The sequence below is a fragment of the Phragmites australis genome, chromosome 18, assembly GCF_958298935.1.
Source record: "Phragmites australis chromosome 18, lpPhrAust1.1, whole genome shotgun sequence".
Taxonomy (NCBI): Eukaryota; Viridiplantae; Streptophyta; class Magnoliopsida; order Poales; family Poaceae; genus Phragmites; species Phragmites australis.
Window position 1 is genome coordinate 28,538,575 of NC_084938.1, and position 26,607 is coordinate 28,565,181.

The 26,607-nt window shown below is 45.7% G+C and overlaps 5 protein-coding genes and 1 pseudogene across 9 annotated transcripts; 3 read left to right on the forward strand and 3 right to left on the reverse strand.

Moving 5' to 3' along the window:
• Window positions 1-2,748: 2,748 nt before the first annotated feature.
• On the reverse strand, window positions 2,749-3,570 carry LOC133898683 (dehydration-responsive element-binding protein 2C-like). The gene is made up of 2 exons (XM_062339353.1): window positions 2,995-3,570; window positions 2,749-2,934 (listed from the first exon to the last, which is right to left on the reverse strand). The coding sequence occupies exons 1-2, from the start codon at window positions 3,568-3,570 to the stop codon at window positions 2,749-2,751; spliced, it is 762 nt and encodes a 253-aa protein (XP_062195337.1).
• A 4,687-nt stretch (window positions 3,571-8,257) lies between these two features.
• LOC133898684 (GDSL esterase/lipase LTL1-like) lies at window positions 8,258-9,611 on the forward strand. The gene has a single exon (XM_062339354.1). It carries the CDS (start codon window positions 8,424-8,426, stop codon window positions 9,609-9,611), a length of 1,188 nt encoding a protein of 395 aa, XP_062195338.1. The 5' UTR covers window positions 8,258-8,423.
• A 292-nt stretch (window positions 9,612-9,903) lies between these two features.
• LOC133898888 (bifunctional TH2 protein, mitochondrial-like) lies at window positions 9,904-14,150 on the reverse strand. 3 transcript variants are annotated; one of them, XM_062339693.1, is made up of 7 exons: window positions 13,851-14,150; window positions 13,625-13,733; window positions 13,213-13,281; window positions 12,165-12,452; window positions 11,631-12,042; window positions 11,240-11,509; window positions 9,904-10,668 (listed from the first exon to the last, which is right to left on the reverse strand). In XM_062339693.1, exons 1-7 carry the CDS (start codon window positions 14,054-14,056, stop codon window positions 10,244-10,246), a joined length of 1,779 nt encoding a protein of 592 aa, XP_062195677.1. In that variant the 5' UTR covers window positions 14,057-14,150; the 3' UTR covers window positions 9,904-10,243. The 3 variants fall into 3 exon arrangements, with proteins under 3 accessions (XP_062195677.1, XP_062195678.1, XP_062195679.1); XM_062339694.1 differs by lacking the exon at window positions 13,213-13,281; XM_062339695.1 differs by lacking the exons at window positions 12,165-12,452; window positions 13,213-13,281.
• A 1,530-nt stretch (window positions 14,151-15,680) lies between these two features.
• Window positions 15,681-19,669, forward strand: LOC133898728 (nuclear transport factor 2-like). Of its 3 annotated transcripts, none has more exons than XM_062339414.1 (9): window positions 15,683-16,027; window positions 16,168-16,374; window positions 16,870-17,167; window positions 17,704-17,990; window positions 18,080-18,248; window positions 18,343-18,461; window positions 18,548-18,613; window positions 18,812-18,887; window positions 19,275-19,669. In XM_062339414.1, the coding sequence occupies exons 2-9, from the start codon at window positions 16,321-16,323 to the stop codon at window positions 19,427-19,429; spliced, it is 1,224 nt and encodes a 407-aa protein (XP_062195398.1). In that variant the 5' UTR covers window positions 15,683-16,027; window positions 16,168-16,320; the 3' UTR covers window positions 19,430-19,669. The 3 variants fall into 3 exon arrangements, with proteins under 3 accessions (XP_062195399.1, XP_062195398.1, XP_062195397.1); XM_062339413.1 differs by having other exon boundaries at window positions 15,684-16,027; window positions 16,234-16,374; XM_062339415.1 differs by lacking the exon at window positions 19,275-19,669 and having other exon boundaries at window positions 15,681-16,027; window positions 16,234-16,374; window positions 18,692-18,827.
• Window positions 19,670-19,799: 130 nt separating this feature from the next.
• LOC133898727 (probable inactive histone-lysine N-methyltransferase SUVR2) lies at window positions 19,800-26,499 on the forward strand (annotated as a pseudogene).
• LOC133898731 (mitochondrial import receptor subunit TOM9-2-like) lies at window positions 20,207-20,926 on the reverse strand. Its single transcript, XM_062339417.1, has one exon. It carries the CDS (start codon window positions 20,820-20,822, stop codon window positions 20,529-20,531), a length of 294 nt encoding a protein of 97 aa, XP_062195401.1. The 5' UTR covers window positions 20,823-20,926; the 3' UTR covers window positions 20,207-20,528.
• Window positions 26,500-26,607: the final 108 nt, after the last annotated feature.

Consider the following 26,607-nt stretch of genomic DNA (forward strand, 5'->3'; position numbering starts at 1 on the left):
CCACAGATGGTTCACTCCGATGGAGACGGTATGGCTGGCGCAGGTTTACCGTGTCCCGTCCCACAACATTAATTGTTGCGGGACGAGCTCACAGACGCAACATGGGGCATGGCAGACGCGTGTGGGAAATCGACGGTGGGACAGGACAGGCCAGGCGACTCGGACGCGACAAGCGGGAAGACGACCGATGGATGGGACAAGTATCGTAGTGCTACAGGGCAGGCACAGTGCATGTGTATCCTGTAATGATAGCCTATATTGATCATCTAGGTAGACATGGATCTTTTTATTGGGCCCACATATAAGACTCATACCCCTCTAGAATATAAAGGGGGGTATCTTTTGAGGAAGGAATTGAAGAAGAAGACACAGGATATATGGCTATAACCCCACGGAGGGGCCTAGATCTGGATATCTCTAGTGTTCTTGAGCAACACGCACACACACATTGCACAGGCACACCTAGAAAGCAGATCACGCACCCATCGTCTGATATACCCCGAAATAATTGTCAGGGATTAACCCTCAACATTTAGCGCGCCAGGTAGGGGACGTGTTTTCGAGTTCTAGTAAGTGTTGTTAATTTATTTTGTGCTACCCATGTTCGAATCCCCGACGACCGATGAGTCCCGCTCCAAGGATCCGAGTCGCGACGAGGTGTTCTTCATTGGATACGACCCAAACATAATTGATATGTTCCAGATTCAGGATATTGAATCAGGATCCGAAGGCTTCGAGATTCGACGGAGAGCAGCAGAGGCATCTATGTTCCCGACGCTAAGGGGAGCTCACTGACTGCAAGCCCTCGGGGAACCAGCCTCATCAACAACAGCTCCACCCGGAAGAGCGCTCACCGCGTCGGGACAACCAACACCTAGCCCCGTGGCGCAAACCGAAACTATCGACCAGGTATGATCCGATCAGGTAAAAGAGTACATAGAAACTAATCGGGTCTGTTGTTTCTTCGAGCAGGTTCAACCTGAAGATGATCAGATCCACACTTTGCACTTCTGACATGAGTAACAATCACTTCCCGTTGGATACCAGAAAGGGATGTAGCCTACCAGGATCTCATAAAGGTAACCCTCTCCTCCCCTGGTGTTGACCACTCATCGATCATAAGGGGGAATCCTTGTCCTACCGTGCAGGATTTCAAGGGGTCACGGGTGTGGTACTGGTCTCTAAGCGAGGCACGCTTCCTCAGACCAGGAATGAACGAGCACAGGACACTGCATCGTCAGGTGCATGATTCAGTTATGTTTTTTCAATTAATAATAGCATTACGGAGTATGGGGGTCTCTTATCTGGAACATGAGCATCACCCGCGGAGGGAGAAACGCCTGCTAGCGATGAGAGACTCGCTACTGGGTGTGACCCTCTATTGGTTCTCTTGTGTTTTTTTTTTTTTGGCAAGTTTTCGATCTTAGTTGCGATTTTTGTTTCCGTGCTTGAGCTGAATTTTTCCACCTCGTTGGAATTAATCTTCTAGTTGCTGGAGGAATAAAATTCATGTACAAATGTACAAAATTAGGTATTAAATTCATTTGCCTCTAATCCATCAACTTGGAGGTTTTCTTCACCCGGTGATCATCTCATTGAGTTTTTGGTGTTTCTTTTAAAGATCCAACTTTTGTGTGGAGTTGAGTTATGGATTGGTTGCCGTGTAAACTAAGGTTTGATTCTAACCATAAGACTCACTTTTTGTTGGATTTTTAAATTTTGTTTTTAATCAAAACGTCTAGGTTAAGCCTGAATTTCTTATGCGATGCTTTTTATGGTGATTTCTTCTTGAGGTGCGTAGAGTGAACAAAGAGTAAATCATCTATTTCACAATAAATATATAAAACGCTTATTCATCCCCTTTAATCATCTATCTTGATCCGAAACCTTTCCTACAGGGAAGAAACACTAAACCTTCCATTGAGAAATTACTCCCCTAAAAAGCATAGCTAGTCCAAATTAAAAAGCATATTTGTTTAGTTTAATTTTGGTACTCACCTTTTACACTTAATTACGACAGTATTTTCACTTTTTAATGCGTGTGACAAGGGGCTATGGAAGCTACTACCTTCAGCGGAAAGTCTGCTTTTAGCTTTGGAGAGTGCATACCTGACAGGTCCAGTTGGAAGCCTGCTGCACTGTGGATTTATACGCGACAGGCGCATACCTGACCGGCCCAGGCGGAGGCTACAAGGCTGGCTCTCGTTATCAGGTTGGTACGTGTCGGTGTGCATGCAGCAGCTAGCGTGCATCAGCTCCAACACGTACGCTAGCTGCATATCCATGGCATGCATGCATGATCGATCCCAAGACCCAACCGTGCGCTCATGGAGCGTACACGCATATATACCGTGCATGCACGACGACACGTGTGCACCCTTCCCTCGGTTGCATGCGTACGTGTCGTGTGTGTACATGTAAACGTGCGCGGTGTACAATACCAGCACTGCACCCGCACATAAGTAGACTATCTCATTCGTTCTGTACCACACATGCATACATACATACACATATACAGACACAACGCCACTGTAATATTCTACAAACCTGAAACAGAAAACCCAAAAAAATAAATAAAGAAGAAAGCCAGAGCAGAAGCTATATATATCATATAAAACGATTGAGTTTTCAGGTATAACCACTAGCTAGCTAGATATATAGCAGGTTAATTCGATTCACTTCACCACGTACAGCAGGTACCTAACCTAACGGCCGGGTGCTCGCTAGATAGATGCATGGATGGATGAATCAACGAGGGACCACGACTTGGGCGTCGATCATCATGTCCGGCCAGCCGGCGGTGTGCATGCCCCAGATGCCGCCTGCGGCTTCGTCGAACACCTCCTGGAAGCCCTCCAGGCCGAAGTCCTCCGCCTTGGGCAGTCGCGTCACGTAGTCCTCGAAGTCCTCCTGATCTGTCGCAGCAGCCGACAGCTCCTCCACCATCTGCTGCATCGCCGCCGCCGCCGTCGTCGTCATGGTGCCAGCATCGACGCACAAGTCGCCCTGCACAACCGTGAACCTGCCGTCCATTGGGTGCTGCGTGGGCGATGTCGTGGTGACGGACGAGTTGGAGTTGCATGGGGCGTCAGCGGAGCAGCAGGGCGTCCCCGGCGCCGGTGGCTTGTAGTACTGCTGGTGGTTGCCAGCTACGGTGTCAGGGGTGGGAGACGCCGCCGATGAGGAGGCTGCAGTAGCACCAGCCGTGGGGAGGTTGAGTCGCGCGCAGTCCGCGTAGAGCGCCCGGGCGGCGGCGTCGTAGGCGCGCGCGGCCTCGAGCGCGGTGCTGAAGGTGCCAAGCCAGAGGCGTGCGCCGCGGTTGGGCTCGCGGATCTCGGCGACCCACTTGCCCCAGGTGCGCTGGCGGACGCCGCGGAAGGGGCACTGCTGGTTATCCGGGCCGCCCTTGCCCTTCATGCATCCCTTGCGAGACCGCCGCAGCGGGCAGCACTTGCGACGTCCCCGGCCGGCCCCGGGCGCCTTGTTCTGATGCTGCTGCTGACCACCACCTGCAGCAGCTTGTGCCCCCAGCTGGTGATGAAACTGCTGCTGCTGCACAACCACCTCCATTATATTGATCGATCGATGGACTGAGCAATGCAATATCTAGGAACGAAATGGATTGCGACGAGCTTGATCATCCGAACGGAACGTGCATCTGCCTTGGTATATATATAGACTAGAGAGAGAGAGCTGAGTTGGCAACGAAGGAAGACGGACAAGAGGAGGGCAAAGAGGGAGGGAAGAAGACGCGTCGCTCATGAGCTGTTGCGGGCGGCGGGCAGAGAGGCCGGCGCCTGGCACTGCATGGCGCCTTGGTAAGGGAGCGCGGGTGACACGAAGGGGACACATGGGCCTCCCCAGGGGCCACGTCCCTGCTGCTGCTGCTGCTGCTGTGCTGATCGCTTTGGACCACTGTACGTCAGCATTACTTGTATTTGTTGAAATACACGCATGCTATATAATCCAGAGAGTAGCGTGCAAACTCCAGCTCCTTGGGTCCAACCTGAACCAACAATTTTCTTCATTGATCCGTGCAACATGCTACTAGACGACTAACCAGGTTTAGCAGGAACGCAAGAATGTCGCCGACAAATCTGGGAGCTGGATTTGAAGGACCTTTCCCTGCAAATTCATTCCAAGCTAAGCTCCATGCTTCATGTAAGCCAATCAATATCAGGACTTCCTACTGCTATTTCAGAGCCCATCTCTTAGTTGAGAGAGAGCACATGCTTGCTTGCATACCCAATTTTGCTGCATCGTCAGCTTTCACTGTCTCCATAACAAATGGTTGCCTGGCGCCCCGGAACACAAAACGCACAGTCGTTATACCAATGCATCACACTGTACAATTATGTTTCACAAATTTTAAGGCTGAGGACACCATACGCTGCTAACTGTAGGTGTGCTCTCCACAAGGCTTTCTACCACGCTGAGCATCTCCCTTCCATTTGAGCAGCACTTGGGAGAAAGCAAATATCGTTATCACATTTACCTTATTATAGGAAAATGTGTCTTTTATTTCTATTACATGCTTGTCATGAATCCTATGATTAGGATTTACTAGATTCTTACATGACTATTCTTGTCGTATGTGTTGTAGTTTAGGTGTTATAGGTAGAATTGCTTAGTTGTGCTGTCAAGTTTTGTGGTTTAAATGTTAAGCTGTTTAATGGTCTATGCAATATGAACCGGTTTGATAGTCTTTTTAGCAATATAAAACATACGGGTTCTAAGCAAGAGGTGGTATGATGATGGTGCAAGTATGCATAGGTGCGCGTATGCACTGTGGGTTAGTGGTACTATCTGTTTGGGATTCTAAGGACCGGTTTGTTGAGCATGTAACCCGACACAATCGTACAACTGTGAGACTTATATGGGTACAACCTGGTCAATTAATTAGATATCCTCCTTATTTTGTAAGCACTAGTTGACCGTTGAGTATCACAAGAGGGGGCATCTGCAGTGGATGAAATCCTTATTAGCAATGAAACCTTAGTGAACATATACATATTAGGAGGCGTTTTGTAGAGGCCTTGTAGTGACATCTCAACGCACCATGGTAAGTGTGTAAATCGCCAACGAGCACTGGCAAACGAGACAGCCACGACTCATGGGTAAAGTGCACGACCTCTGTAGAGTGTAAAACTGATATATCAGTCGTTGTGCTCACGGTCAAGAACAAGGTTTGGACTTCTTCATGATTAGTGGGGGATCTTTGATGGTTGGTTCTGGTAGTCGGGTGGTGGTAACCCGATGAGTTGGTAGCCAGGTAGTGGGATACCTGGTGAGTTTGGTAGTCAGACGGAATCCGATGAGTTGTTCTTATGGAATCAGTGTCGGCACACAGTAAATACGAGGTTGTATCTATTTGAGCCCTAGGTTAGGATAATATAGATGCAGTAATCCTTAGTCAAGTTTTTCTTGTTTTAAGCCCACATGTTATGCTTTTCCATATTTTTTGAATATGATTTGTATTCACCTTTGCTATTTCAAATAATAAATGATGCTTAGTTGGAGAAGACTACATGGAGATCAATGAAGCTAAAGACTACAAGAAAGACGGAGCGTCTTAACTCGCGTTGCCCCCAGTCGATTTTCTGTGGTGTGCTCTAAAGTTTTCATTAGAGTTTTCTCGTGTTCTTCCGCTGCTGTTTAAAACTCTGATATTTATTTCAATAAAGTTATTTTATACGATATAATATTATTATCATTGATAATGTCATTATATGTATGATAAAACTGATCATGATATATATATAGTTTGATCCTGATATATATATAGTTTACATATAATTTGGTCTTGTAAAATCGAGTGCGACACTATACGGAAATGAATCCACATGCATGCATCTGTTATTTTGATTCACATTGTATGACTTTCAGATTTCTAGGTAATTGACTTGTTTTCTTTCAGGTGGAAAGCATGTTTGTGGCTGTACAGGTACTTCTACATGCGCTCTTTCTCTAATCTTGATCAATCTAGTGATGTCACTCTGTCCACCTGCATCAATAATAACTGAGGGACTAATTTCTTTTCCTCCCTGTTGCTGTAATTTGGCTCCGCCCATAATGCATATGCTTTAAACATTTAGAAATACGAAAACAATGAAAGCAACTATGCCATCTTGAATTCGTGCTAGCTCTGTCGGACTTTATGATCAATTGACTATGTTATTGTTAGACTTGCGGTTATTTACCTTGCATGGCTTTCGGTTGTAATCACCGAGATTCCCTCCTAATCACCCGATCCTACTTCTACAAATCGGTGAGTGGTTATGGCAAGGGTTTGATGTATAAATATGTGCTTTCCGTGATCAATGAGATTACAACGTTGAGCCCAATCACGCTTTCATGGTATCAGCTTTGTTCGTTCCCTAACTTCTGCTCCCGCTCTCTCGCCACTGGTTTCGGCATGGCCGATCCCGATGGCCACCCCACGTCCTCTCCCGACGCGGCGGCCGCGGCTGCAGCGGCCCTCGACGCGGCCACCACTGCGGCTGGAGTGGCTACTCGTGCCGCTCTTCTCCCTGCCGACTCTACCGGCGCTTCGTCCTCAGCCCTCGCCGATTCAGTTATGTCTTTCTGTGGGCCATCTGCAATTCTGCACTACAAGGAGTGTGACCTTGAGAATTATCTTTTCAAGTAGTTGCCATCTGCCATGCATACTTCATCTTCCATAGTACGCTGCAAAGAACTGTAAATGCTTGGGCATACTTGCTTCGTTAGTTACCAATACATTGCATTTTTATTTTTGTACCGTAGAAAACACTCCTTGGTACGTTGCTAATATCGGCATTCTCCATATGTTGTAGATACTGTGAAGCTGTATCGCAAAGGGGAACTATCTACCATGCTGTTGGAACTGGATCGATCTCAACACTAATAACTCATGACAACATTGAGCATGGTTTGCTAAATTACTGGTTCGATTTGAGGTTTTAATGATTTGAGCTGTCATGTATTGAGATTTCTCTGCAGATCCATTTTCGCTTGTCAAAATTGGTGTTGCTTGCACATTTTTGTAACCCCTCCCCTTGAGTAGCCACGGAATTTTGACCAGTATATGTCCATTGCTGAGGACCCAAAAAGAAAAAAGAATCAATGGACACACAATCTTTTCTTTCTTGGTCAATTAATTGTTTCTATCCCCTGTCATGTGCTGGAGAAAGAGTAGTTAGCGATCACTTTGGGGAGCTTGTGTTAATGCTGCCGAGAAAATTGCATAGCATCGTTGTTGGCGATGCTTATTTTGCAGTCTGTAATTTGAGAAACCAGCAAACGAGATGTTGCAGGGCTATTTCCTTTTACGCAGAGGTGGAAGATTACTTTTCAGTGACCTTTATCAAGCAGCATTGTGATTTCTGAGTACACCTAAACTGAAAGGAAACCTGCACGATTTATTCACCGACGGCCACACAGAAGAGGAGAGAATATGCTGCTGCTGCTGCTACATGTTTGTGCACTTGCAGACTCCGATCGATTAAATGGCCTGAAAAATGCGGTGTTGGTTTGTTATGCAAGGACGGTACTGCAGCTCGGTGTGATCGTCTCCTATTCCGTTTCAGGTGGCCTTGCAATTACACTAGTCCACCAAGTGTAGTTGAGCATGCATCCCCGCCTTCACTGGATAGATCTACCTGCTGCTCCACCACTTTTGACATATATCATGCAACTCAACTGTTCAATCTTGACAGTGGATCGATCTAGAGCTGGAGACTAACAAGAAGATGTCTTACATCGATCGATCGATCGATCGGATTCTTCTCTTCAGTGGCGAATTGACACTGGATTCCGGTCTGATATATAGTGACGACCCTAGAGATCGATGGTTGATTAGAGCATCGATCACGGAGTAGCTAGTGAGGAGTACTCATCAATAAGTGGCCAGTATCGTGAATATATATATGCACAAATTAAAGACATGCGTGGATGGGGACATACATATATATCCAACGTCATAATCATCATAACTAGCTAGCTGGAGCTCTGGAACTAATCGGCGTAATAATCATCATTATAAATACATGATCAGATTCTCGAGAACGATTCTGAAATGTGCCTATATATGGCAGTTGATGGTCCATATCATGTAGTTGTCATCAAATCAGATCAGAGAGGCTCGACGGAAGTCAGTTTACTGTGTGTCATGTCCACTACATATACTGCTGTCGGTGCAATAACTTGTCAGCAGAGAGAGAGTAGATCAGGAGAGACTGCGTGCAGTCCAGGGCTCCAGGCACCAGGCTGCCTATAAATACCCCCGCCATGCAGATGCAGCTCCATCAGTTGTCTCACAGATCGAGGCATGCAGCTAGGAGCTAGCGGCCAAGCAAGCAGATCGAGCATCAAAATCCAACTGCATTAATTGCTGCTAGCTTGCTACTCAGTGTTGCGCTCGATCATATCGATCGGTCGTCTAAATGGAGCTGCTTTCAGCAGCATGCGCTACTAGCAGCCGTAGCACCAGCAGCCGCCGGCTCGCCGCCGTTGCAGCGGCTGTGTGCCTCCTGGTGGTAGCTAGCTGCTGCTTCGTGCCCACCTGCGAGGCGAATCCTCGCGCCTTCTTCGTGTTCGGCGACTCGCTGGTGGACAGCGGCAACAACAACTACCTGGTGACGACGGCGCGGGCTGACTCGCCGCCCTACGGCCTCGACTACCCCACGCGCCGCGCCACCGGCCGCTTCTCCAACGGCCTCAACGTGCCCGACATCATCAGCGAGCACCTGGGCGCCGAGCCCGTGCTGCCCTACCTCAGCCCCCACCTCGACGGCCACAAGCTGTTCGTCGGCGCAAACTTCGCGTCCGCCGGAGTCGGGATCCTCAACGACACAGGCATCCAATTTGCCAACATCATCCGGATCCAGAAGCAGCTGCGTTACTTCGAGCAGTACCAGAGCCGCGTGCGGCGTCTCGTCGGCGAGGAGACGACGCGGCGGCTGGTGCGCAGCGCGCTGGTGCTCATCACCCTCGGCGGCAACGACTTCGTCAACAACTACTACCTGGTGCCCTTCTCGGTGCGGTCCCGCGAGATGGCGCTGCCGGACTACGTGCGCTACCTGGTGTCGGAGTACGCCAAGATCCTGCGGCAGCTGCACGGCCTGGGGGCGCGGCGAGTGCTGGTGACGGGGTCGGGGCCGCTGGGGTGCGCCCCCGCGGAGCTGGCGCTGCGGGGGAGCCGCGCCGGGGAGTGCGACCCGGAGCTGCAGCGCGCGGCGGCGCTGTACAACCCGCAGCTGGTGGACATGATCCGGGGCCTCAACGCGGAGCTCGGCGCCGACGTGTTCGTGGCGGTGAACACGCACCGGATGCACATGGACTTCATCTCGGACCCGACGGCGTACGGCTTCGTCACCTCCAAGGTGGCGTGCTGCGGGCAGGGGCCGTACAACGGCGTGGGGCTGTGCACCGCCGCCTCCAGCGTCTGCCCGGACCGCAGCCTCTACGCCTTCTGGGACAACTTCCACCCCACGGAGAGGGCCAACCGCATCATCGTCAGCCAGTTCATGGACGGCAACGCCGAGTACATGCACCCGCTCAACCTCAGCACCATCCTCGCCGTCGACGCCCGCGCCGCCTCCGCCTCCGCCTCCGCCACCACCTTCAACTAATAAAGAAACACGCTCATCGATCATCGATCGCCAGCCAGGATTTTGATGTCAGTTCATCACTTCTCTGGTATCCACCCATCCATATATATGGTGTTGTGTGCTTGCCTTCATGCCTTGAACTACCGAGTACTCCAGCCGCTTCCTACCTTGTACTCCAGTACCAGCTAAGAATCAGAAATAAAGTGAGTGTGCTTTGTGTCCACATGGTTACCTGTTCGATACAATATGCAATTTCAGTATGCATCGAAAACATTTTATACATGCCCACCAAGCTGCAGTCCATCATTCAGGGTGACAAAGATCACGGCTTCTCAAATTTTTATTGCCGACTGAAAACATATCTACAGTTGTTACACTTGGGTATACCACTCACTCTATTAGTTGCAATGCCCAGGAACCACTCCAGAAATTAGAAGAAATGATCCCAAATGGAAAGACGTCGAGTGTAATCAATGAAACATTGATCATACAGAGCCATTGCACAACACAAGGTATTCATTCATTCATACAGGAACACAGAATTGGCATGTGGCTTTCATAAAATGACCACATTGGGGATTCGCATATCATGTGCACGGAATCTGGTAAAGGTCTTGCTTCTCAAGGAAAAACGGACAAAAGAACAGCATCAATCAGCTGAAATCATTTCCCAGAATGAAAGCATGTATCTCTGACCAGCTAGAAACTGTATAAAGAACTCCAGACCGAACCTTGAACATGGATGCTTCTTGCTCTGTTAGTTGCCTCTGCTTATCTACCAAACCAGGGAACAACGGGACAAAAGAAACACCAAACTGTTTCCCCACTCTTCGCAAGGTTGTGCTTGATCCAACAACAATACCAATATCTGCCTCCAATAAGCAAAGCAAATCTCCAACTGAGTCTCCAATGTAAACAGACAGTAATGGTGATGTACTGTCCGTGTCACTTTTGATGCTTTTCAACTTTTCAACTTTGTCTATTGGAGACTGCATTTTTCTCTCAATCTGACCAGTTGAAACAGATCCCTCAAAGGCAAACTCGTTCGAATGTATGTTCAACCCATCTAGACAACCAACTGCATGGAAGCATGGCAATGCAAAAAAACAATGATCAACAATTAAGGCCTCAGCATACAAGATGTGTGTTGACAACACAAAACATTGCTAAAACCATGTCTGAAACACCACTACTACACGCAGAAAAGGTCACACACACAGGTAATCGTTCTACAACAACAAATAAACCCCATGTTTTGATAAATATGTGCTGATCCTTCTTGAGGCAATCAAATATAAATCATCAAGAGAATACAAAAAAGACACATCCTTCTTGAGGCAACCGCACATAAATCACCATGAGAATGCAAAAAGATACACAAAAGAATCAACTAGGACAGTAATCAAATTATCATAGTAAACAGCACTGATCGAGCAAAATAACCAAAAGATAGATAGTTGGTGACCAATCATATAATCGCCGCAGAACTAAAACAGAAAAATAAATTTAAGAAGTATCTATTCAGAACAAAACTCGGATGTTGATCTTAAGCTTATAAGAGCTGCATGAGTCTGCAAATTTAGCTTCATTTAGTGGCCATCATCATCAGAAAAGTCAAACAAATACTGGCCAAGGATTTTCTGCCTTACCTGATGAAAAGGCTGACCTTATAAGTTCTGCACACCAGCAATAGGAAAGAACATGGATATCTAAATTGAGGCCCTCCCTTGTTTTTCCAATCTTCTGAAAGAAATCTCTACAGCCATCTTGAAGAATAAGCCGCTCCCCAGCTTTTCTGATGTCTTCTAAATTCATTCCCCTTAGGACACCAGAGTCGACAACCCTAGAATTTGCAAGTTTCTCAAACTCTGCTAACACCTCCAGACCTTTGTACAGTTGATCATAATCTAGTGACCTTGCTGGAATTAAACAGAAAATCACATAAATCATCAGCAGGTCAATGCAAGCACGACCTATGTACTGCTGGTAAATCACAGACCAGCAGAAACTAATGAAATAGAGGGGCCATGATGCGCTTACCTTCATCTGGAGGAAGTAGTCTTTCCATGCATTGCTCATATTCTTCCATGTATTGCTTAGAGATGATGTTCCATGAATTTCTCAAGTCTGCTGACTTAGTATGGTTGAGGGTATTATCAGTCCCACTTTGACTAGCCTTTTGGTGCGACAAAATTGCTATCTCTGCTAAAATGGCAGATGAATCAACAGAAGTACATGTCAAATCAAAATCAGAGAAGACCAAGAGTTTGTATTTTGGATCACAGTATCTTGAAAGTGGAGCTACAACAGGTTGGTCTACAGGCTGAGCAGAAAAAAACTCCACTTCTAGTCTCATAGCTTGTTGGTAGAGCTTCCCAATAACCTCAAGCTCCTCACCAGTCAATGAGACACTCAATTTGTCTAGCAACTCTTCTATTTGGAGCGCATTATCCTGCGGAAGAGGGGAGGAAAGGAGAAAAGATTCAGCACATGAAGCAGCTGCATTGAAGCACGGGCCAATATTACAGTGAGATGTAGGGGTATTGACGTCTAGACTGATGACACACTCTATACCTCAAAATCACTGGATCCATATGTGTTAACCCATTTCTTGTAAGGATGGTTTTCATCTTGTTTAAGGAAAACTGTGAGTTCTTTGCCCAGATATGCATAAAGCTTCATGCATGGAGTCATAGCCCCAACAGTGTATGCAGCAATTTTAGTTTTCTCGAATGGTGTGACCATTTTGTCAGAACCTTTGGCGCCATCGACTTTTCCAGCTGCAGTTGCAAGTAAGAAATCAGTGTACTTGGTTGTTGCTGGACTTGGAGGGATCTCTTTGGTAGGATCAACTCCCCACTCCTGCAAATCGAGCAGTCAGGGCAACTAATTAAGTATTGAAAACTTTTGACTTTTGAGGAATAAAAGAAGATCTTTAGTTGGAATGAAATTTAGTTACCGGTTATTATATTACAGAGGAAAGAGAAAATTCGGTTTAAAGGGTTATATACATATAAGCTGTAGCATTTTCTTTAACCAAAGCTTTTGTTTTTTCAATGTTAGCTTGGTCAGTTTAGTAGTAAGCAGGTTAGATTGGCTATATGGAGCCAGCAAAGCTTCTGAGTCCTACAAGTAGTCCATTCTGAGAACTGGAAGTGGGAAGGCAAAGGCACCTGACTAAATGTGCCCCACCCCCCCCCCCCCCCCCCAAAAAAAAAGAGAAAAAAACAGTCTGGGGATTTTTAGTTTGTGGGAAATGCATGGAGGAGTAGGATCAACTTCCCACTCCTACAAAATTAAGCAGTCAAGGCAATGAAGTGAGTAGTGAGAACTTTCAGGAACAAAAGGAGGTCCTTAGACGGAATAAATAATTATTTAGTCGGAAGTTATAACAGACAGGATAGGGAAAATTCAGTTTTTTTTTACAAGTGCTGCCCCAACTGCACGCCCTTCATTGGAGGGCAGGGGCTTGGTGCGGGATGGGAGTCTCGAACTCCCGCCGGTCGGGCTCCCACTTGGAGCCTAACCACTGGGCACAGTTGTAAGGGCCATATTATACATACAAGCTATATTGCACAAGAACGAATATCAATGTAATTTATCGCTTGCAACAGCTCTAAACTGAAAGTCTGAAACCGTATCGCAGTTGGTAAGCATTTTGGTTGTAGATGGAGGATATCGAAGCGCACTCCTGTAAAAGAAGAGCATATTTACAATTCATACAGTTGAAGTGTTCAGGCATGGGTTAATTAAACGAAGGAGCATAGCAGCAAACTTGCATATATGAACACACTGCACTGACATGGAATGTTAAAATGCACAATCAAGTATGTTGGTGTGAAAATTACAACAGAAGGTAATCTTGCCCGCCTAGAATATGGATGTTGGGTGTTAGTTGATGGCAAATCAGAAAAAGCTAATTTCCTAAATGCGGTGTTTATATCCATTATATGGTGCGAAGCTTGGTGGTGAGGCCTGCGAATAAACGAATCCATTCCGACTAAGTAGGTGGGTGGGGATGGGGAAAGGAGGACCTGGAGGACGGAAGCGTGGAGGTTGAGCTCTTGGAGGACGGCCTTCCTGAGGGCGGCGATGGTGGCCCTTTCGTCGTCGTCGGCGGCGCACTCCTCGGCCATCTCGTAGCTGATGCAGGGATGGGGCGGGAATCGGATCAGATCCAGCGCGGGTGGAGTAGGGTCTATCTATCTATCTATCTATCTATCTAGGGGAGAGAGAGAGAGAGAGAGGATGTGAACTTACGCGCGTGCGAAGGCGTGGAGGAAGTGGGCGTCCTGCGCGATGTAGTGGCGGAAGGAGTCGAGGCGGAGGTTGCCGGCGGCAACGGAGAGGAGGAAGGGCGTGTAGGAGGCGAAGGCGGCCTCCCGCGTGGAGGCGGCGATCCAGAAGCGGCGGGCGGCCGAGCCCTCCGCGACGACGGCGGCGGAGGAAGAAGAAGACGACGCCATGGGCCCTCGGCGGCCTCTCCCTCCCTCTCTCTCCGGTTGCTCAGCCCATGACAGACGTTCTTCTTCTCCTCTTCTCAGTTACTTTTTTGGTTAATTAGATTTATGTATGACACTATAAATTGAACAGCTCAGATAAAAGCCATTACAAATCATGTATTTTAAAACGTGCTATTATAATACTGCCGAAATTAGATTCATACCGTTTACTATATTTGCTCGCTGTCCGAAATCACTTGTGATTGGATAAAATTTCCCTTAGTCTTCTCCGGTACACTCATCTTTTGCGCCAATTTACCAGCGAAGCTCCAACTCAGGTGAGATCTTCCCCCCTCATGTGGTGCACAAAAGAACTGTAAGGCCACGTTGAGGCCAAAGAGCATGGGTGGAGCATTGTCTATTGCGGAGCAGAATACCTCTGCAGGACACGACGAAGCCGACGATCAGATCTGTTGTGATGAGCTCCGACGAGTCACTCCACCGAAGCTTCCAGAAAGAGAATGATGAGCTCTTACCCGTCCTAAGGAACCACGCCACTAGGGAGAGGTATTGGCATAACGATGTGGAGGAACGGTCTAAGGCCATCAACTGTAGGGAGAAGGGGGTCATTTCATCAGCGGCGAATCTAACAATGGTTCGACGCGAGGTCGGCACCTACGGCTTCATTATGAGACGACGAACACATCTAGGTAGATCTCGGCTGACAAACTTGGCTAGAGCTTAGCCGGCAGCATGTGCCTGGCGCGGTAGCGCTCAGAGCTCCACGGTGGGTCGCGCAAGCGTCGGGCTAAAGCCCAACCAACGCGCACCAGAGCATCACCGGGTTATATTTCATTAGCGTTTCAGTTAATTATGCCTCTTGTGTTTGTAACAAAGTAGAGCATGATATAGCAACGTGTGATTGTAAGTTTTCAAGCTGCATCACAGTACTTAGTAAGATTGTACGGGAATGTACTTGGTAAAATTTTCGATTGCTTTAAAAAAGAAACAAAACCGATATATATATTTTAAAAAAATATTAGAGTAGGATATCCTCTATTTCTCTTATGCTAAATTTTGCACATGTACATATTGTGTGCCACCAGCTAGACTTAGACTAAAATAACTGAGGGACTAGATTGAAAAATGAAATCTATAAAAATGATTCAAATTAGCAAAATCAACTAACCTCGTCTATATTGTGATTGTGAAAAAAAACATAAGCACCAATAATAATTTTGTATAACTAAATATATTCAAATACAACGGTAAGAGAAACCACAACTACAAGAAAGTTTTACATAATTAAGTGACATAATCTAATTAAATAGTCGAGAAAACGGTAAAAGCCGCTAAAAAGTGACCACTACATGTTGTATGCCACACAAATACCATATTATACAGTTGACGATAATAGCGAAGATTTAACATAAGTAATAGGAGATATCGATGGAAAAAGATGATATATATCTTTGACAAACATGTTTTAGAGGTTTTCATGGGTTTTAGTAATTTTTCATTTTTTAAGCTGCGGAGTAAAACCTTTGCTAGATAGTTGGGGACTTAGAGTGCAATTTTGCGAAAATCAAAGGAAATAAATGAGTGAGTGAGGAGAAATAAAATAGTTGGTTTTTTGATAAAAAATAGTTGGGGTTGGGGGTGAGCGAGAGTCGTCTCGTCCGTCGCCCTTTAAGAGAGAGGAGAGAGAGAGAGAGAGAGCGCACCAATCCATCCATCCATCCACCCAGCCTTCTTCGAACTCTAGAGAGAGAGAGCACGCATAGTAGGAGCGGAGGAGGAGGAGGAGGGGCCGATCCATCGATCCATCCTTCGTTTCCGTTTATCGAGGCGGCGGCAGCTGCTGCTGCTGCTGGGGATTTGAGTCTTGGGATCTCCTCGACCTCGCCGCGGGGGCAGCCGCAGATCTAGGGTTTCTGCTCTGCTTTGCTCTGCTCTACCAGCCTCTCATCCATGGCTTCGGCTGCGGCAACCCAAGTAAGTGCACGCTGCTCCAACCCCCCCCCCCCTTGGGTTCTAGGGTCTCCTATTCCTTCCCATGCAAAGCAAAACCCTAGCCCAAATCTCACCGGTCACCACCCGTCCACGACGGCTCTTCATCATCGTATCTGTTCCAGATGGGGTTGGATTCGGCCAGCCGAGATTGTCTGAACTGAATTTGGTGGTCAATCGATCCATGGCAGGTGGGAACTTACTTCTTGCGCAACTACTACAACCTGCTGCAGCAGAACCCCGATGTCGTGCACCAGTTCTACAGCGACGCCAGCACCATGGTCCGCGTCGACGACCTCGCCGGCACCAACACCACCGTCAACAATATGATGGTTTCTCTCTCTCTACCACCTCCTCTCTTACTTTACTTGCTATCCATCTTAGTTTGCATCTGTGCACAATTTGCTGTCCTCTCATTATCATTATATACTTTGGTTCAGCATGATGCTCCTCCGCTCAATTTGCAGTGCCCTCTTGTCATAATGTAACTTTATAGCATTTTGCTTCGTGTGCCTGCTCTGTTTGTGCTCACTGTACCCATTACCTTGGGTATACCTAACAAGTGATGATTAGTTTCACCTTATTAGCTGCTTTTCATGCAGCTTTGAGCAGCCATGCCGAGCTCAAATTTTCGTGTTGGCTCTATTACTTTTTTTTAGTGTAGTGTACCATTATGCACGCCACACCACTTTGGTTGTCCGCTCTTCTCAGTTGTTTTTGCTCCAAAAGTTGCATATGGTCACGCCTAATTCAGTGTTCACCACTGTGTGTTCACGTTCCTCGTGCCTTTCTTCTATGACTAACTTTAATACACGCTGCTTCTGCAGGATATACACTCCCTCATCATGTCATTGAATTTCACCCAAATCGAGATTAAGACTGCCAACTTTGTCAACTCGTGGGGTGATGGGGTGCTAGTTATGGTCTCTGGTGTCGTGCAGACCAAGGAGTATAGCCACCAAAGGAAATTTATCCAGATGTTCTTCCTTGCCCCACAGGAGAAGGGTTTCTTTGTCCTCAATGATTATTTCCACTTTGTTGATCAAGAACAGATACAGCCTGCACCAGTGATTGCTCAGGAAAACTTTGAGAGCAATTTGGCACCTAACACGGTTGTCGAAACTGGTATGGAACTTTGGATCTTTGGCTGATGATTGATGAAGCTTCTTCAACAAGAATTTAAGAATCCCGCCTTTAGATCTTTTAAAATTCTTTTGTTTCCCTTGTCATTTACATGTGAACTATTCAATCCTATTCCTTTCTTTATTTAAATAGTCTTGTCTTGTATTATGCTAATTTTCAAATGTATGATATCATGATGTGTCCGCTTACCAGTGCATACTCAAGGTGATGGTGTCCATCTTTTTTTTTGAACCCAAAGACACACTGCTTTTGGCATTCCATTTTGGTAGATTCCATTAGTAGTGACGTATCAATAGGCTTGGTCTGCAATGCTTATTTTCTAAGATATGTTACTATGGGGGGTTCTAATCTCAAATCAGATTTCAACAACTTGTTTCCACGGGCACCATAAAAGAAGGTTCATTACTCTGAGAACACAATTGGGGGTTTTGGATAGTAAACCATTTGAACCGATGGTTACAATTTTACAAAGTACAATGCTGACCTTGCTAAAAATCAATAATTGTTTCTGCCTGCAGTTCCTGAATACATTCATGAGGAAGAAAGTCAAGCAGCGCAATGTGCCGTTCCAATAACATCAGAAGAAAATGATGTGGTTGACAACTATACTTATTCGGAGCCACTGCAACAAGTAGTTGCTCAACCTGACAACTGGGGAGAGGAACCTCTTCCTGAAGAACCGCTTTCTTCCTTCTCGAATGGAATGGCTATGGCACCAGAGGAACCAGTGCAACCTCAGCCTGTGCCACCACCTCACGCGGAGGATCCTGTTGGTGAACCAATAAAGAAGACCTATGCTTCCATTGTATGCCACACCTTCTCTTGCTTGATTATGCAATTTATTTTACATCATGTGATGCATCTTATAAAACTACAATGGTATGACTCATGCAGCTAAAAACCGCAAAAGCTCCATCTGCATTCCCTGTGGCCCAGCAAGTCCCTGTGACTAAGCCTTCTCACCCTATGACAGAGTCGAACCAGGCCCAGCATTCGGTTACAACAGCAGCTGAGAAGCCCAGATCTGATGTCTATGGTGACATTGCTGCCCATGATGATGAAGGTTGTCCTTTACTTTGTACAAAGCATCAGGTTTTCTTTACTGTTTTGCCTTTTGCATTGCTAACTGACCTTAACCTGTCTACTCATAAAAGCAGAGAGCAAATCTGTTTATGTTGGGAATGTGCCATCATCTGTATCTGAGGCTGATCTCGAGAATGAGTTCAAGAAGTTTGGTCGGCTCATCCCTGATGGTGTTGCTATCAGAAGCCGCAAGGTTTGCTATTAATTTTGACTTTAGATTCTCCACTTTCAGTAATATGAGTGGATTTTATTTGATTGGTGTTGCTATGTAACTGGCAGGAGACTGGTGGCTATTATGCCTTTGTAGAATTCGAGGAACTTAGTGGGGTCCATAATGCATTGAAGGTAAACTGTTCACAAATTCACATCAATGTATTCCAAATTATATTGTGCTTTAGTTTCTTCAATCTCTTATGTGTGTAGTCCTTTGATGCGGAGAAGCTATGCTTTCTATCTTCTTTCGAACAAGTTGCCTTCATCATTGGTAGGTTCTTATCGCATTCAGCTGGTCATATATACTAATACTTTGTTGTCCCATTTCAGGCTTCACCAATTGAAATAAACAGACGCCAGATATATGTCGAGGAACGGAAGCCTAATAGTGGAATGAGAGGTGGAAGTAAGTTGATTTATTTTTACAACACTAGTGCGTTCTTTACATTTTGCTGGTGGTCGCCAACTCTTATCTCTTGGACTGGTAATGGTAACTTCATAGTTACGATTTATTCTTATCCAACCCCATGAAAGTTAGCTGTAATGGCTTCACACTTGAGAGTGGATAAATAAAGGAAAACACTGCACTTGTATTGTGAAATATGCAAAACAGAATCTGATATATTTTGAAAATCATCCAAAAAAACACTATATTCAAAGTTCAAACTGGTGTACCAGTGTGTTGGTTCTTGCAGTAGGATGATGATGATGATGATGGAGCTAGCTAGCTAGTAGTAGAAACCATGCCATTGAACATGTTATGTTAACCGTTTTTACATATTGATATTGGCAGGGAGGGGAGGTAGGGGCCGCTTCAGCGGTGGAGGTCGAGGATATGCGAGAGGCGGAGGCGATGAGTACAATGGTAACCGTGGGAGGTCGAATGGTTACCAGCGTGTTGCTCACCAGGATAAGGGCATACTGGGGAGCCACGCTGCAAGGAACTGATGCGATGCTGCAGCAAGCATAAAGGTTTTGATCTGTCGTCAAGGGAGAGAGATCGAGAACTAAGCACAAGTGCTTGACTAGTCTATCTGCTAGCTTGCGTTCTGGTTTTGGGGTTTTGGCCTGTTTTGTCGATGAATTTAATTTGTGCGCGTCGACCTATGTGACCATCAACTTTTGCTAGACTCTTGTTTATGCTGATGCCATCTGTTTACATCAAGGGAAGCTGTTCTGTTTCCCTCATACCGTTGCTTTTGCTTATCGTGATGCTGTTCGCTGTAGTTATTTTGGTTTTACGTGGCATTGAACGTTTAGCCGTCCATGTTGGATGAGGTCCCAGGCAGTCGAGGAGATGATACGATGGGAAGTCACGAGTGGGTGAATCATGGAATGGCATCGATACCAGGGTAGGGTAGGGTAGGCCTAACTGAAACAATGGAAGCGGAATGTCATTTTTTGTTTTCCTGCAGAAGGATTGGTATGACTATGTAAAAGGAATCTGCGTTACGGAAGAAGGCAAAGGAATTTGGTAGGAATACTATAGCAATCCTATGAATGAAAATGGGAATTTCAGGGCGAGGAGGAGGTCGAGAGCAGCGAACTGCTTCCTCTTCCTCCGCGCCAGGAGCCAGCCGGGCATTCTAGGAATTCCGGGCCGCATGGATGATCCATCCAATACAGTAACATTCCACACACCACAAACATATCAAAATACAAGAGCAGCAACAGCGTGAGATCATATTCATATAGAAACGCAAAATCAGAAATTCTCTTTCCAGATGAACACATCAAAAGCATGTATGGATTTGACTTATTCATCGCCATGGCACCGCATCCACAAGAGACAGATAGGTTCGACTGCTCAGAATTGGTATAACAAGAAGTCTGATGATACTAGTAACAAACACAACACAAGCAGAGCAGATGATGACATAGCAGCGGCGATGGAGCAAAATCTACTTGCTGCACCATGGAACAGCTTTTGGAATTGGAATCAAACGAGGTCCTCAACTTGCTATGACGAACGACAACTAGATATTAAGATGGACCCCCCTAAAAACAAAGACACCATGAGGGAGGAGACAGAGGAAGGCGACCCATTTCACTTCGCGGGCGCGGCCGGCGGCGCGCCGAGGAGGGCTTGCTGCTGGAGCTCGAGGTCGTTGAGCTGCTGCTCCCGATCCATCTCGATGATGAGCGGCACCACCAGCACCAGGAAGGTGGTCCCGGCGATCCACGCCGCCTTCCCCGTGCTGCGCAGCAGCTTCTTCGCCATGGTCGCCGCCTCGCGCCCGTGCGCCGCCACCTGCGACCGGGAGATGGCCGCCAGGATGCCGTCCCCGTCGCCCCCGCCGACGCCGCGCTTTCCCAGAGCCGACGAGGAGGAGGACGGCATCTTCTTCGTCCGCTTCCTTGAGGAATCGATCTAGGGTTTAGTGGACGGCGAAGCGACGGCGCTCTCTCTGGTCTTCCCTTCCCTTTCCTTCCCTTCCGATCCGGGCCTTCCGGCTTCTTTTATTTCTCTTCTCGGGGCCATGGTAGTGGTTGTTGGGCTTTTTGGGCTTCTCAGGCCCAATTTGTCTCGTCGTCGTCTTCAGTTCCCAACCTTGCGTCGCAGGGCAGCACCCAAAAACCCCCAGCTACTCCTCTAGTCCCCTTCTTCAAGGTCACGCTGACCGAGAGAGAGAGACACACACACGAACACATACAGCTGTGGAATTGAATGGCGGCGAATAAAGCATTTACTTTGCCCCGCCCTAATTACAGTTGATTGCCTTCCCTCCCCTTCTTCCTCCCAAAGTCCAGGTCCAGCCGTCCAGGTGTGTGCTTTCTTCCCCTCTTCTCTTGCGGAATGTGGATTCTTTCTTTTCTTGTCTTCTTCTCTCTAATCTAATCTAGTCTAATATTTGATTTCGGCTACAGCTCCCTCCCTGCATCAAAGATCTATCTTTTTTGTGATTTTAGCGACGTGTCTTGGTACGATCTGCTTGATTTTTGGGAAAACCTAGCTACCATTCAGTTCGGACATTGGGGTTTCTTATCTTCCTTGAGGCATTCGCTTCTGAGTTGATGCAAAAAATCGTGCCTTTCCTTTCCTTTCTCCTTGTTGGGTTTTGCATTCACATATTCATTCCCGCACACATGCTAATACTACTCCACTTCTTGGGTCATGTGTTGTGTGCACTACCTTTACCACCAGACTCTCATTGTTTACTTACCCCAAGCAAGTGGATGATGCCTTTTCTCTCATCATTTTCTTGTCCATGATGCCAGGCGAATCATCACCCCTTTCATCTCTGCCTCCGACGCCTCTGCAAGTCCAACATGGGTTCCGCCGCGGACAGGGCGAGGAAGGCCTTGGACGCCATGAAGTTGCTCGGCTTCTCCAAGAAGCAGACCACCCCCGTGCTCAAGCAACTCCTCAAGCTCTTCAACAACAACTGGGAGCCCATCGAGGACGAGTGCTACCGCGCCCTCGCCGACGCCATCCTCGACACGGAGGACTCCAAACCAACCCCCGCTTCACAACAGGTAGCCAGCCTTTCCGATTGGTTGCATCAGGGGACGCAAGCGAACCGTGAGGAGTCGGAGTCTCATGGTGCAACAAGGGACCATCAGCACCGTTCTGCTTCTGCTAGTCAGTATGACATGGGCGACGATGATAATGAGACCCCCCTGGTTAAGAGGCCCAGGATGGGCGTGGCTGATTCTTTGGAGCCTGGACCACGACAATCCACCGTTTCAACCCAAGCCGCCGTGCCTGCTTCACCGCAAACCACCCGTCGGCAAACTAGGTGCTTGACTCAAGCGCAGCAAGCTGCTGACCATGGAGATCCTTCGGCTATCATCGATGCTCTTCTCATGAAAGACCCCAAGCCTGAACCCGAATTCGATGTAGCACAAGGCAGCCTTGGTGATGGATTCACCTGCCGAGATGTTCTAGCTGTTTCTGATGCCAGACAGCTCAACATTGGCTCTTCAGGTACTCTAGTTTGTCTTTGCAATCCTCACCATCCTGTTCAATTTTCTTCAAAGACCAAATGCGCCCATGTTTATGTTTATTCATCTTTTGATTCCAGCTGAAGATGAATTTTAGGACCTCTCCAGTTACATCATTTAAATTTTATTGGGAAAAATGCACAACCCCCCCCCCCCCCCCCCATAAGTCACTCCATTTTTGAGATTCACCCCCATAAGCCATTTTGTTGCAAACCCCCCCCCCCCCAACAGTAATTTAGATTTGCAAAACCCCCCAGCAATTGTTTAATCCAGAAAATAGGTTTTCTTTAATATAAAAAATATGTAAATTCTTTAATAATTTAGATAAAGGTTTTAAAAATGATTCCTTTGGTGAAATAAATAAAATGAAATGTTTTTAATTCTATCAATCTTATATATATGTTTTTCAATGATAAAATAAATGTTTTAATTATGAGAAAAAATTAGAAAATCTAGAATAATGTTTTAATAGGTTTTCTATATTTTTAATTATGGAAAAATGGTAAATAATTAGAAAATAAAGGGAATTTTTAATTTTTCTAGGTTTTCTATGTTTTTAATTTTAGATAACACATAAGGCAAACGTATAAGTTGCAATGGTATAAAGGGAATCTTCTCTAATTTGTCCGGCCGGCCTACCCATTGGCATGGCACTTGGCCGCATTCCAGCGCTCGGCCTCTCTTCCGTAGATGCAAAGAGTTCGGCAAGATTTAACATCAGTCTCCATTGATTTGTCGTTATTTGTGAACACAAATAATAAATAAAATTATATCCTTATTCCTCTAAGGGACATAATTAAAACATTTATTTTATCATTGAAAAACATATATATAAGATTAATAGAATTAAAAATATTTCATTTTATTTATTTCACCAAAGGAATCATTTTTAAAACCTTTATCTAAATTATTAAAGAATTTACATATTTTTTATATTAAAGAAAACCTATTTTCTGCATTAAACAATTGCTGGGTTTTTTTTGCAAATCTAAATTACTGTTGGGGGGGGGGGGGTTTGCAACAAAATGGCTTATGGGGGTGAATCTCAAAAATGGAGTGACTTATGGGGGGGTTTGTGCATTTTTCCCAATTTTATTTGTTAGCCGCTTCAGTTTCGCCTTTTCCCCCTGCTAGCTTATAACACCCAAAAGGTTTCTAGTGGATACGCATTGCTCACTGCCACACCGAAAATGTTTCTATTGGACATGCTGTTGTAACAGTCCCTTTGTCGATCACAATTTGCACTGAGTTTCTATTAATAATGTCCTTGTTCTGATTTGAGTTTCATATTTCTAAAATTTTATTAGGTGGCAAGAACATGTCAATCAAACATTGTAAAACAAGGAAGATGACGATTTTAGGCTCTGGTGGAACTCAGGAGTCATCTCTTGTGGAACTTGATGTAGCTTCATCCACCATGGGTGAGGTGAAGATGTCATTGAAATGCAACTTTGACCCTTCAAAGTTTTGCATTAGTATGGAAGAGGTTTTTAAAATGGTAGAGGAGAAGTGTCTTCATTCGTACAAGATGCTACCTCCGGACTTTTCTATTGGCAAGCTGATGAATGAGGTATGCCAATCTGTTGCACAGTTGGGTACTATGCATTCTGAAGTAAATAGCAACGGTGGCAGCTTGCAAAAAGAGGTCGATGCTCCTTTTGTGAAGCCAATTGCTTGTAAGACTGCCGTGAATGGAAATGATAATGCAGCCGGAAGATCATCAGTGCCTGAATCCTCAAAACCTTGTTCGCAAAATTCAATTGTTACTTGGGAGCCTGAGTTGGCACTTTGTACGCGAAGGACAACCCATGATGTTACTGACATATCCAAAGGGGAAGAACGGGTAAGAATATCTATAGTAAATGAATTTGGCAGCGAGACCTGTCCTCCATCATTCTATTACATAACAAGAAATCTTGTCTTCCAAAATGCTCATGTCAACATCTCGATTGCACGGATTGGTGATGAAGACTGTTGTGCTGATTGTTCTGGGAACTGCTTGTCAGCATCACTTCCATGTGCCTGTGCAAGAGCAACTGGGGGTGAATTTGTATATACACCTGACGGCCTGGTTAAGACAGCTTTCCTTGATGAATGCGTCTCTGTTAATCACTTCCCAGAAAAGCATCATAGGTTCTATTGTAAAGCCTGCCCTCTTGAAAGATCTAAGAATCAAGCCTCACCAAATCCATGTAAAGGTCATCTTATCAGAAAATTCATTAAAGAATGCTGGAGTAAGTGTGGTTGTGGCATGCAGTGTGGAAACCGTGTGATTCAGCATGGTATAACATGCAAATTGCAGGTACTGTTTTAAGACATTTCCAAACTAACACTGCTTTAATTATTTTACGACATCCTTTTTGGATGATAAGTCATCGAAAGCTTCTTAACACTATCAAGTCAAAGTTCCTATTTTCTTTGAAGGACGGCCAATGCATTGATATTACCTTCTTTTCTGTGCTATACACTTACCATGTATATTGCTTAGTTCTTCCTGAACACTATCAAAACTTACCATTTATCTTGCTTAATTCTTCCTAAACACTATCAAGTCAAGGTTTCATTTGTTTGTTCCTGCAATTAGGCTTCAGTTTTGTTGCACGAAGATGAGCTTGTTGTATGTCACTTTATGCCATGGTTTAGGTGTTTTTCACACGTGAGGGTAAGGGCTGGGGACTACGAACACTGGAGGATCTTCCTAAAGGTGCCTTCGTCTGTGAATATGCTGGAGAGGTACTAACAAGTGTTGAACTATACGAACGAACAGTTCAACATGCAAGAAACGGTAAGCATATGCATCAAGTTCTCCTGGATGCTGATTGGGGTCCAGAAGGGATATTGAGGGATGAAGAAGCTCTTAGCCTTGATGCAACATTTTATGGGAATGTCGGGCGGTTTATTAACCATAGGTATGTAGGGTGCTTACCCATATTTTTAATTCCAAATACCCTGGCAGACTTGTGTATCCACTCTTTGCTGCCCACAAATATCCTGTTAATAACAATAATACTCCGTCCAGATGCTATGATGTGAATTTAGTTCAGATCCCTGTTGAAGTTGAGATGCCTGATCATCATTATTATCATGTAAGTGATTTGCAGCTATTGATATTGCTATCTGTGTCAAAAGAGTATGAACACTAGATACTAATGGTTTAATTGATGTTCTTTCACCCCTTTAATGCAGCTGGCATTTTTCACAACCAGGAAAGTGGAGGCTTTTGAGGAGTTAACATGGGTAAAGTGCATGGTTTTCTCGACTTGATTCGCACAGCTGCAGCAGTCCAACATTTGAAATATCGCATCTGGAATTCCTGCACAATTTTTTGCGTGCATTGTGCCGTGACTGGCTGAAAGTTTTGTCCCTTTTTGTTTGATATCTGCATACAAAGTATGTTGATTTCCTTTTTGGAATTCTGATTTAGGATTATGGCATTGATTTTGAGGATGTGGATTGCCCCAGTAAAGCATTTTCGATGCATGTGTGGAAGCAAATACTGCCGTGATCCAAAGAATCCAAGTATGTTGTCCTTTTTTACTGGTTAGGTATTCCTTCAGAACTTATTTGCAATGTGATGCTGCATGGAATTCGCCCCAGGGCATCATAATCCTTGGTTGCAGTCGTCTTGTCTACACACTTGATTTTGCCATGGTCTTTGATTCTATGCCACCCCACGGATTTGGAATCATGTATGGTTGGTTACTTTTGGCAGGGCGGAAGGGTAAATCAGCTGCGAGGCAAAACTAAGAGGAGGAGGAGGGGGGGGGGGGGGGGCTTGGTGCCAGATGAGCAGAGCTTTTGCTGGGTAGAGAAGAAAGAGCGCTTCTTCCAGGAAGTTTACTAGTATTAGTGTAGATAGATGTGACAGGTGGCCGCTGCCTCATCATATTTTGGATGTGGGATTCAGACTTTGAGATCAAATGCTGTTGCCTGCTAGTCCAGCAACCGTTTCCTTAGGTTAGGTTCATAATTAACCTGTGCCACGTCATGATGTATGTCATGTTAGCCTACCCTAAGCCTACTTATTATACATATGCCATGCCACTCATGTCGAGTCGAGTAGCTTCTTCTGATCTGAGTTGCTTCTGCTTCTGCTGGAACTTGGTTGAGTACTAACACAAGTTAGTAGATTGAGGAGAGGCTACTAGGAAGTAGTAGTAGTTGGTTAGTACTACTGTAGG